The sequence below is a fragment of the Solanum verrucosum genome, unplaced genomic scaffold, assembly GCF_900185275.1.
Source record: "Solanum verrucosum unplaced genomic scaffold, falcon-dt-bn FXZP01000060.1, whole genome shotgun sequence".
In the NCBI taxonomy this organism is placed as follows: Eukaryota; Viridiplantae; Streptophyta; class Magnoliopsida; order Solanales; family Solanaceae; genus Solanum; species Solanum verrucosum.
The window spans coordinates 11765732-11777628 of NW_026020129.1; the positions used below are offsets into that span (position 1 = coordinate 11765732).

The 11897-nt window shown below is 35.0% G+C and overlaps 2 protein-coding genes across 3 annotated transcripts in view; both read right to left on the minus strand.

The window, feature by feature from the left end:
- LOC125826617 (uncharacterized) overlaps positions 1-7008 on the minus strand; it is a 72875-nt gene extending 65867 nt beyond the window's left edge. The window contains exons 1-6 of one of the 2 annotated variants that reach the window (XM_049505970.1): positions 6342-7008; positions 4563-4722; positions 4285-4461; positions 4118-4201; positions 2685-2766; positions 2008-2458 (exon numbers count right to left, since the gene is read on the minus strand). In XM_049505970.1, coding sequence (XP_049361927.1) covers positions 2022-2458; positions 2685-2766; positions 4118-4201; positions 4285-4461; positions 4563-4722; positions 6342-6631 — 1230 coding nt within the window. In that variant the 5' untranslated portion in view covers positions 6632-7008 and the 3' untranslated portion in view covers positions 2008-2021. Of the gene's footprint in view, positions 1-1769; positions 2459-2684; positions 2767-4117; positions 4202-4284; positions 4462-4562; positions 4723-6341 lie in introns of those variants that run through there. The other variant, XM_049505969.1, reaches the window with a different exon arrangement.
- Positions 7009-8521: 1513 nt separating this feature from the next.
- On the minus strand, positions 8522-11897 carry LOC125826779 (beta-1,6-galactosyltransferase GALT31A). The gene is made up of 11 exons (XM_049506116.1): positions 11797-11897; positions 11382-11481; positions 11230-11291; positions 10891-11093; positions 10747-10810; positions 10575-10647; positions 9839-9959; positions 9296-9383; positions 9088-9213; positions 8872-8981; positions 8522-8670 (listed from the first exon to the last, which is right to left on the minus strand). The coding sequence occupies exons 1-11, from the start codon at positions 11895-11897 to the stop codon at positions 8522-8524; spliced, it is 1197 nt and encodes a 398-aa protein (XP_049362073.1).

Sequence of the window (11897 nt, forward strand, 5' to 3'; positions counted from 1 at the left end):
CCATTGTCAAAGGTATGCCACAATCATATGACATTATGGAAAAACAAAGAATGATGATGGCGCGACCAATGAGAGTGAAGTAACTGGCACTGTTGCTAGCAAATTTGATGGACCCCGCATAGCAAAAGAACATGCTCCGAATACCAGCAATTATCCCACACCAAGACCACGGAGATCAAATTTGAGATAGTTGATTGCACCTTAGACTTTTTAGAATTACAAGTTTTTTTTTTACTTTTGGACGATATTTTTGTGTTTGTTACAGCTTTAAGTATTTGATATATATAATATCCACTGTTTTATTTCAAAAAGATACCAATTACATATGAATTACAGATTGACTATTGTAATCACATGATACTAGTTATATACAGACTGCATTCCAAATGGATACACCATTCTAAAGATAAATTACACATTGACTATAATAATTCTCGAGATAACAGTTATATACAAAATGCATACAAATTGGATTCAACATTTAGAGTTTATGATTTTACAATGTCTTAATAACTAGAAAGAAATCATACTACTAATTTAGAGTTCATGAATCAACTCTGACTTATAATTGGTATCCAAAATGTACACCTTTGGCATCCAAATTCATATTCTAACACAAAAAAAAAAAAAAAAAAAAAAATGAAATTGGTATCCAACATGTATAAATACCTTGTATAAACGATTATGCCAATGTAAAATAGTGATAATTGTATTTTGTAACAACCTCAATTACATTTTTTTCATCCTGGACAATTTACAACCTAATTATAAATTATATTGTCTTAACAAGCGTGAATTAAGTATTTTTAAAGATGTATGAAGTTGTATACAATCTGTATAAATACTGGAATAAATGAATCTTACAATTTAAAACAAATATCATTAAATGTTGCACCAACACCAATTACATCTGGTTTTATTTTGTTTTTTTTTGAAAATGAATAAAATAAAACTTTTAAATTAATTTTAACAGATTAGAGTGAATTAAGGAAAACAAATATTCCTAATTAGTTTGAATCTCCTAAATTTATGCTAATTAATAATTATCATCTATCAATTCAAATTTAATTAATACATCTATTTCCATTTTTTCAGTTTTTTTCTTTATTATTTCTAATTCCGTTTTTTTTTTAAATTTTCGTTTATCTTTTTTTTTTATTTAAAGTTTTTTCCAATTAATAAAAATATTTCTTTTTTTTGTAAATTTGTTATAACCTGAAATTTTTAATGCTATAACTTGAAAGTCTAAATCTACTGCTATAACTTGAAAATACTACTATAATATATGTCATATATGAAATTTACAATTGCAAACAGTTCAAGTGATTCTACGATCATAACAATTTTTTCTAATGCTACTTTAAAGTTTATTAGAGCTTCCACTTCAACAGAGTAGACCAATATAATATATCCAGGATTAGTTGACCTGATACAAGCATATATGAGGCATGCCCATCATATCGTCACTTGACACGGTAACTTCAGATGGGAGGCAAATAATATAATGGAAAGGCCATCCCATTTTTACCGGTATCTTCAACTAATTCACCTACTATATTTGTCTCTGCTAGGATTTGAATTAGAAATCTCACAATTCTCAAACTCACCACACATTTGGTGAGAAAGGCCGGCCACCATTCCAATTATGAGCCATGAACTAGTTTCAGAGAATGCTCGAGAAAAAGAAGATGCTCACTCCATTAATAATTAAATAAATAAACAAAACAACTTCCTCCAACAACTATTGTCAAATATAGAAAGACAAAAAGTTAATAAAAGAATCAGCTTTGCTTTTTATTTGAAGCATGAGATATTCAGTGACACCAGAATTTCAACGAATACATGTATAGTATAATCTCCTGAACAGTGCAGCTCGACAGAAGGAAGACAACATAATATAACTCTAGCAGCTTTTCACAGGATCTAGCTCGCCTAACTCTTCACAGTGGCTACCTTACCTTGCTGCCAAAGTATGGGTCAAATGATGTTTATATAAAATGCCTCGACATACTAGAGCAGTTTCACAACCTTTTCCCAATCCCTGCAAACCTTCTAGCAACTCCAAATATAACTGCTTTTGTCAGGAGTCCACGATCAAGACTACAAGCAAGGGCAATTGCCCCACCAACAACTAAGAACCTCGGTATGTTCCTCCTTGCAGGCTTCTCCGGTGAATCCTCAGGCTCAATCTCAGAAAGATTGGTTTCGCTCCCCATTGATCTGAGATTCTCAATATCAACTTTGGTGTTGACTTGCGCCATGAAAGCACATCGTGAAATTGGGTCTCCAGACGCTCTATGTTTCTGGTATGCACGTAAACCAGGGTCAATCTTCCTCACAGCTCCCCACATACCTTGCCTTACCCCGAGTTTTGCAATTTCCCAAGGTATACCCATGTCTTCATAATGAAAGAGTAATACTTCACAGGCAGTCATCCGACCATCTCTCTTGGATTCAGCTGTTCATGCAAAAGAAATTAAAAGGCAATTTAGATGTCTAGTCATAAAATAACTCTTCTCAGTGATTGAAATGTAACATCTCCAGTTTCAGTCTTAATACTAACATTTCCTATCATGATCCATAGGACAACTACATTTGATGGTTGATCATCATAATTGGTTCAGTAAATTCCATAATTTTATTGGAAGTTGAGCAATCAAGCTAGCAATATCACTTCAAATTACCTGCACGGATGAACCAACTTGAATAGTAGAGATCAACACGTCTTGGTTTGTTGCGACGGGGCACAGAAGAGCATGGTACACCCTGAACAATTTAAAAATCAAGATTATTCAAGATTTAAGCAAAATGATGTAACATTGGAGAGTATAAAGTGAGAGAGGGCAGCTAAAAAAAACAAAACAGGAAGCACCGTCAGCTGTCAACCAATATCAGGTCAACCCAGTTTTGATATTTTATTCTATTGAAGTAACACGACACATACGTAGACACAGACAATGAAAAACATGAGGTAGGTTCTCCCACTAGGATACCTGCAATTTAATCTTGGGTCTTCCCCTCTCCTACAGGTAAACATTCCTCCTTTGAATGCTAATTATGAAGTATCTTAACTATTCAAATGTAAATCTGACAGGAAATATCCAACTCCAGTCAACTAATAGTAAGTACCTTAGAGAAGGCTTGACTTTGAAGATAGTAAGTATCTAAGAGCGGAGGCTCGACTCAGATGGTCACCATAAGTAGTATGAAATGGCTGGTTGAGATAAACATTGGTAGATCATATAAACAATTTATTTGTTAGATCCTGATGATAACCATGAAGGTAGGAAGGAATAGGGCTTGTGTGCAATATATACAAGGTATTGAGTGATTCCTCATCATCACCAGAGAATCCCTATTTAAGTATTTCACCCAGCCCCCGTGGACGACTATGGGACGTGACTAGGATGAAGAAAGTTTCATTGAGGGAGAAGGTTCATTCATGTATCTCCATAAGTTACTAGGGTAATGAAGCCTTAGACTGCTCGCTGCAGTCTTGTTCACTGCTACTTTTGAAGGGAACACACATCAAATCCATTTTTGCCTTTCTGACCGTTAATGAGTACAGATTAACACATGCACAGCATAGTCTATTCCAAAAATCTCAAAAAAAAAAAAAGAGATGCCAAAAGCAGGGGAGGAAAATGGTTTGACAAGAAGTTACTGCAGTCTCTTCAATTTGACTTGAATACTTGTACTCCAATTTCTCTATACTCTACTTAGATAACAGAAAACATATCTTAGCTTATCACCCTTCAGTTTACAACTAATATACCAAGTGCAAAAGAAACACATCTGAAAGAGGAGGACCCTCTTAAGCTGGTTTGGTACAACTAACTCCACTTCTTTGAGTTCTACTCAGATAATAAAAATGTAAATTAGCTCATCAGGTTCACAACTAATCTACAATGTCTAAAAGTATGACACCCTTAAATTTTATTCATCAATTTCTATCTCTGATTAGCTGGCTTTCACTCATATAAGAGATATCAAGTTAGATAACAAATGGCATGCCATGTTGAAAAACATTATTTATGATAGCGAAGTGTACACTTGTTTGACATCCACAATTGGCACATACTACTTGTGCACTTATGACAAGCCTTCATTCTCTTACCTTTGTGATGCAGTAGTATGTCCGCCCTGACTCCCAAATTCGACGGCCTATAATGTACTCTCTATCACTGCAAAAGAAGGGAAACTGGACCAGAATGATTTTGGTTAGTCAAACTCCAATTAGGCAATCCAAGAGTATGCACAAGTGAAGACAGAGCACTATAATACCTTACGCACCCACTGAACCACCATGGTTCCAGTGGTAGGACACTCTTCCAATGTTTCAGCATGTATAAGCATGTCATCCCACTTCAATCGAAATTCATCATCCCAGAAGAAATCCCTCAACATTTCTGGAGTGGCATCCTCATATACAGTTCTGCTACGATATTGTGGAGGTCCAGTCTAGCATGACATTAAAATGTAATCCAATTAAGGGAAAGTGCAAAATAATTAAATCCCTCCTATCATTACACATACTATAAGGCCAGGAGAGAGAAATCTACCTCGGGATCTCTACGCCAAGCCTGATAGGACATATTCGGGGTAGAACGATCCATCATCTGAATCCAAGCAGGTCCTCCATCTTGCTCTTCAACTAATCCGTCTAAGTAACGAAGGTCTGCATCAGTTACTACTGATTTTTTGGCTTCCAGCTGCAATGAACTGATAACAGCAGATTAAATAATTATTGGTGTCAAGGATTTGTGTATCTACTGTTGACACCCAATTTTGACCCTCCACAATTTAATTAATTTTCGAGCTTCTTCAATTTCAAACAATTTGAAATACTTGTTTTCGAAAATAAAAAATACTTTTGAAATCATTTTCAAGGCCATGTTGCCATTTCCCAATAAAATACATATTCATATACTTGCTACTTTTAATAAAGATTAGGAAAATTTGTTTTACCAAAATTGTGTTTTAGTGTGTGTTTTATTTCCCTAAACTAATTTGTGATTTGATTGGTATAGTTGATCTTTTATTTCAAAATAATTATTTTTATCTTGTTGAAGTTAAGAAGCTTAAATAATTAGTTAAATTTATGATTTATCTCCTTCCCGTTTTATCAAATTCGGTTTAATTTTGAATCTAAGTTTGATTTGATAAAATATAGAAACCAAACAACCTGCTCCTTTCTTTCTTCCTTTTAAGACCATACATTTGGCCCATTATGAAACACCCAGCCCAACTCCAATTCAACCCAGACCCCTCGCTCTTTCTTCTCGCTCACAACACGCGCCAACAACGCTCAACCAGACGAACCCAGCCCTAAATCCTCATTTCGCCGCCTCAATGTCCCCTTTTCTCCTTCAATTTGTACACTCCGCGTGCTTAGCACGAGCTCGAGGATGCCTAGAAGCTTCCAACCAAACGACCCCTAAATGATATAGCTCTTGTTGGTTAAAGTTGGTGCAAGAATGCTTTTAACTATGCCTTCCACACTTATTTGTGATTAAAATTGCGATTATGTTGACTTCTATTTTTGCATATGAGGCAAATGTATTAGGATTGGAAGTTGTACTCCTTGTTTCCTTTTTTTCCCTCTTTACGTTGGCAGACTTAATTTGCATTATTAAATGTTGTTTGAGTTTGTTTACATGTTAAATTAGTCTCAGCTCCCTTCTTGATTAGTTACTAATTCTTGTTCTTTGTTTTCTTTGCATGCACTCTCCCATTTGAGTCCATTGGACTCCACCATCTCTTGCATATTCCTCTCTTCGAGTCAACCTCCACCAAGTCGCGAAAGGGAAGCAAATATTATTGGGTTAAAACTCAAAAACCAGCAGTAGCTGAAACAGGTAGCGGCAGTCCCAAAGGGACTCATTGTTTACTGTGATTACTCAACTTTTTATCTAACTTAAATGAATTCCCGGGAGATTTTTAATGACCTTTCTTTCACTATTTTGTTACAAGTACTTCAATTTTCAAAACCCGTTTTAGTTGAGGCAAACTTAAGCTTGTAGAATAACTTCATGTTCTTTCATAGGTATTAAAAAGTTTTAATCCACGTTAATGAATTTGAACTAACCATTTGGTTCAATATCTTTAACTCGGATATATAGATTATTAAGTTAAAAACATTTTCGACTTCTAAATTTAGTACAAATTAATATCTATTCATTTTTATAAAGATTTTCATAAGTAACCCAATTTCTTTTATAAAAATAGCCAAATGTTTTAATCCTCAACTGCATGTGAGCGGATCGTGTTGTTTTAAATTAGTTTTCAAAAATAGGTAACATCTATGTAAAGGAGAATATGAGCAAGACTTTGGAACAAACCTGGAGGTAGAGGATGAAATGGAGGGCGGGGAGTGAGTTTCCTTGATCCAAGAGGGAACTTGCAATTTGAGAGTTGAAAAGCCAAAAGACAGGTTTTGGAGAGCAGGAACATGTGTTGTAGGTACAGAATCAATGGCAAGATTAGCCCACTTGGGCTTCCATGACCATCCAACCAAGACCCCAACAAGAACAGCAATCCAGATGGGTGCCATAAACATCCCCAGCTCTAATATTACCTCCCCAAAAGTTGGTCTTTGTAAAATCTCAAGCAAAGCCGCTACCAAACCCATAATAAAAAAGAAGAAACAACCCCCAATTCAATCGTTAAAAAGGTATATAAACTTTGAGCACGGCGAAGAGTCGAGGGATTCAAAAAAAAAAAAAAAAAAAAAAAAAAAAAGAAAGAAGAAGAAGAAGATAGAGAAAGATAAAGATAAATAAAAACAACCCTAAAGACAGATAGATAGCAGGAAAGAAAGAGTTATATTTTTTACTTAAATAAATGGAAGATAAAAGGAATTAGATTTAGGGAAAAGAGGATAAGGATGTAGAGGTAGAGAAACGTGTTAGCCGATTGCTGGTAGGGCCTCTTTTCATTTTTGCTCCTCAGGATTTTAGTTTTTATGTTCGACCAGGGAATAACAATTGCTTCTGGTGGTTGTGCTTTTCAAATAGCCCGGAATACAAAGTGATGAATTGTCATTTTATATTGTGATATTTGATTAGAAAAACAAGTGGTGCTTATATAAGTTTTAAGTTTGTGTTGGAAATTTTTTTTGTGTATGCGGGTTTTGTTTGACATAGGAGTATGGGGTTGGTTAAATACTTAAAAGTCAAGTCTTGGAGTAGTAGTACCACCGCGTTTACATCTCTCGTTCAAACCATTTGACTAAGGCTCTTTTCTCTTTTATTTGTCCTTTGACCATCAACTTTGTACCACTAATATCATTCCTACTTTATGGAAAATTACTATTTGGCATTGGGATTCCGGATTAGTATACATAAAGATGATATAAAATAATTTCAAGTTGAATTAAATAAGGTGAAATATCTCATGATTAAGTTTATGATAAAATATTTAATTTTAAAATATCTCACCTTACTCGCATACCCCTAACCAGTGATGTCAACTCAATTGGCTTCGTTTTTGTTTTTATTTTTCTCTATACTATTGGTAGGTTGGTGAATGGTGAGTCCTTATCATAAAAGAGTGAGAAATAGTGTTACCACAAAATTCTCACGTTTAACACAGTTTGGATGTTTAGTGATAGTGGGTATCTCTCCTCTTCTTCATAAGTAAAGTCCCTAGAGATAAGCAAATCGAATAGTGTTTTCATTAGGGTGTGCACCAACAAAATCAAAAAAGGTTTTTTCTTTATTCATAAATTAAAAACATTTCTTTTTGGAAGTGAATAATATATCACCCTTATTGGATTTATTTTTATACATGAGGAAGATGTGTATAAGCAAAGGGAATTAAGCTTATGAACAAGCTTGAGTGATAATTTGTAGGAATTCAGAAGAGGCAACATAAAATAGTGGAAATTTATATTTTGCAAGTGATAAGAGTTTAGAGATAAAAAAAAAATACAACTACAATTGTATATGAGTATTAATTAAATGTGGATAGAAGATTAAAGAGTTTGGATGAAACTTTAAACATGGTTTAAGGTCAAATTCAAAAGGAAACCAAGTCGACAAATTAAAATGGCTTATCTCCGACCAAACCTAACTCTTGACAACATGGAAACAGTGGTCGGCGCATGTGGTAAATAGTCTTGTTTGTTATTTGGACACGACAATTACATGTACAATTATTGGAGTAATTTACATGGACCCATTTTCTTCTTCTAATGCAGTGTGGATCCATAAACATGTCATTCATCATTTTCACTTCAATCATAGCAAATTTTGCAACCTAATAATTATTGCAATTTGATTTCCATCCCTTTCACTAACATGTTGAACATGCATATTCCGTCCACTCAATTTTTTCAACAATCAATTAATGGTAGTAACATATTTCGCCCCTCAGCAGCTTTGGAACATCAGTTTTCTGCCCAACTAATAAACTTCCAATTTAGTATTTCAAGTAAAAAATTGGGCCATCACATCACATCCCTACGATTGGAGTAACAACGAAAAGAATTTAACTGCACAATGCATATGATCATAAATTTTCAGAAACTAGTATGCCATATTGCTCCATTTCCCTCTCCACATCGCTGGTGGACCTCTTCCATCCTTTCCACTGATTTACAAATTCCACTACAGCTCCAATCGAACGATGCAGCACAAATGTTCCCAGCTTGGGCCTTCCACTCGCAATCTTTCAATTAAGAGGCCAAATAATCAAATGAGTAGAATTCTGTGTTGGAATTTTCATGCCATAATATATATAGATCTAAGGACTACTTGGCTACACTAAATTATTAACAACTTGTTTGAGTTATAGACTAGCAATGTCAACAATCATCAACTCTCGTACCAGAAACCAGTACATCACATAGAGTATTCGAGTAAATCTTACCTGGGGGTGTTCCACAGCACAAACTCCGTTCATCAATATGTTCAACATCAAGCCCAATAAACCAAGAACCAAGAGAAACATCTTCATTTGCATACCTATGTAGAATGTGTCTGACCACAAATTCTTTATGAATAAACAGTACATGTCACAAGTAAAGCACATGGATATGCAATAAACAGAAACCTTGAGAAAAAATTTATCAAGCGAGAGGTGTACCCATTGATCGATATGTAGGTAGCCAAATCCTTGGAGATTGCATATATTTGTCCAGTTGCATGCCTAAAATACTTATTTCCCTCCTCACCAAATTTCCAGTATTCGGGTTCATGGTACTTCACTCCTCTGCACAAAAAGTATGTCATACTTGAAAATTTTGAACCTTGAAGTACAACTGTAGAAGCTCATTATGGATCTAGAATCTTACTTCTGTGAGAGAACGGGTCCAGATTTCATGCAACCCACGTACACACAAGGTTTAGATCGATGACGGTCTAACAATGAACCTACAACACCTGTGACAAAATATGGAATTAGTACATATTCATCCCTCTCCTACTTAGTGTTGGGAGGATGCATTATTAATTGACTAGCTTAATGCTTAATATAGACCTATAATAATTCTCCTCTTTTATCTGTGCAAGGGACTAGCACTGTGAGCAACCTACACAGGCAATACTAATTTAGCTGCAAATAAGTTCTAGTCATATTTGTACGTCTACTTAGGTCCAATATTTTCTAGGACTCAAATCTTTAATAGAGAATTAAATGCAAGTAGAAATGTAGAGAACCGAAATTTATAAATATTGGATCGAGCATGCTTAAATGGAGCAACATGGATAATGAAACATCTTATAGGCAGTATGAATTAGCTCAATCTTGTGTAGTTCTTGTTGTACTCTCCTAATTAGTGTGGACTCACTATTGCTCAGCATTTAGATAAAAGGAATTTGAATAAGCTTGTACTAACCCAGATTGACATGCACATCATCGTCAACTTTAATAAAGAAGTCAGCATCCCATTTTGCTGCTGCAGTTGAAAAGTATATTTGAGTCTTAGAGGACAGCTCATGATATCCCTCCACATGATTCTGCAAGGCAAGATGTCTTTATCATGTAGTAAAATGCTCAGTCAACAAAATCCAACTAAAGAGTTATGGCACACTATTGTTCTCTCTTCTATCTTGATTAAACTTAAAACTGTAATGGCATATTGTAGATGATAGACTTGAAAGTAGTAAGACATATTCCAATGTGAAGATCATGCATACAGATGGGCAAAGGACACAGGAGGACAGAAGATAAAGAAAAAAAGGTGTACTGTTTTTTTTTTTTTTTTTTTTTTTTTTTTATCAGTGAGAAGAGTGTTTTATGATAAACATTAACTGCATGCTAGATCAATGGACATCTCTTTTTACAGGCATATATATAGAGACACTCATACATGTTAAGCATATTCATTAATAAATGCATAAACTATTAAAAGAATGTATAAACTGTAGATGTCAATGCCATACATTTTTTTTTTTCAGGAAGGTGAAAGATTGTCAGTTTCATATTTATACAATTGAAAGGTTCGCTCTTAACTTCTTTTGGAAAGGGGCAGTAAAATGTAACTCAAGTTATCTTGCTAATAGACAAACACGAAAGCATGAAATGGAATAAGATAAAGAGTACATGGCGTGCACTAAGAACAACAAACTTACCAGTCGTAAGAAATCATTATGTTGTGCATCCTCAGCATCTATAGCATGATCCAAGACTCCACCTGGGGTTGCACTGGGCATCATCACAGTCCATTATTATTATGAAAAGAGAACAGTGACTGCATAACAGAAATCCTTTCTAAGAATCATTCAATCTCCAATGTCAATTTACCTGTGTCCTATTACAAACCGTATGATAATGCCCTTCTCGTTTTCCAACTTTCTTAGATCCTCCCCTATACGGTTAATCAAAGCAATGTTAACCAACAATATTTCTTGGTTTAAGAAAATTTCCATACACGTTTGGTAATCAAACCTTGAGGCATCCAAGTTTCCCTAATTGAATCCCTGCGTTTTCTGCTGCTGAAAGCAGTAATGATTCCCATTACATAGAAAACCTTAGGGCGGTTATTCAAAGGCTCAATTACTGGTTTCCTACCAACAGCAGCTATTTCTTCATTTTGTGCTCTAGCAGCAGCGAGCTTCATTTCCAGAGAAGATATGGTTTTGTCCAATTCCCTAAAAGTTTTGTGAACACAATGATATTGGATTATTACGTAGAATCAAAGATGAGATTCAAAACTTAATTCTCCTTTTAATGAATATAATCACTAGCTTGGAACCTGTATATTGAAGGGAGGGCACAGAAAGTTACATGATTACATCGTGTGTTTTAGAAACATTGAAGAGAATATCTTCTGCTACCAGAGAAGTATCCTGTATCAACATCAACCACCCCAGGAATCAGTTTATCTACTTATTTTGTGTAACTATGAGGCCAAAAACGTCACATTCCAGCTGACTTGCCTTTTTCTCGCACTCAAGAACAGGATGAAGTTCCTGTGACATATGTTCCACAGATATAGCATCGTTCACTGTTCTAACAGAACCAGGCACTGTCAATAACCTAAGAAAAAGTAACTCAACGTGTTGTCAAAGGCATACTAGATGTTGCAAGAAACTAACATAGAATTTTAACAATACACATGGAATACGACTATGTAGCAATACTCTTAATGCCAAAACTATGTAAGATGTTGATTCAATGGCGTCTGCAGCTAATTACCAATACTGACATTCAATTCACGCATACTACATAAAATCTGTAGAGGTCGGTGCCCCATAATTTACCTATAAATTTGCCCCAGCTTTATTGTCTATAATATACTAGTAAAAAGACATGAACATGTCGCTTGTCACACTCACAGTAGTAAAATAGTACCTGTTGACAACAAAAACACCTAAGCAGAAGCTCGCAATGCAGAGCAGAGAGACCCATCTAGCGCCCTTGTAAGGTGGTGACCTTCCTACCTTCAAACCCAT

Excerpts from the sequence above, each read along its gene's own strand:
- LOC125826779 (XM_049506116.1), bottom strand. The coding sequence starts at position 11,897 with ATGGGTTTGAAGGTAGGAAGGTCACCACCTTACAAGGGCGCTAGATGG. Across the intron at positions 11,292-11,381 it reads TTCTTGAGTGCGAGAAAAAG|GATACTTCTCTGGTAGCAGA; the intron begins GCAAGTCAGCTG and ends ATGTTGATACAG. Across the intron at positions 11,094-11,229 it reads AAAACACACGATGTAATCAT|GGAATTGGACAAAACCATAT; the intron begins GTAACTTTCTGT and ends CAAAACTTTTAG.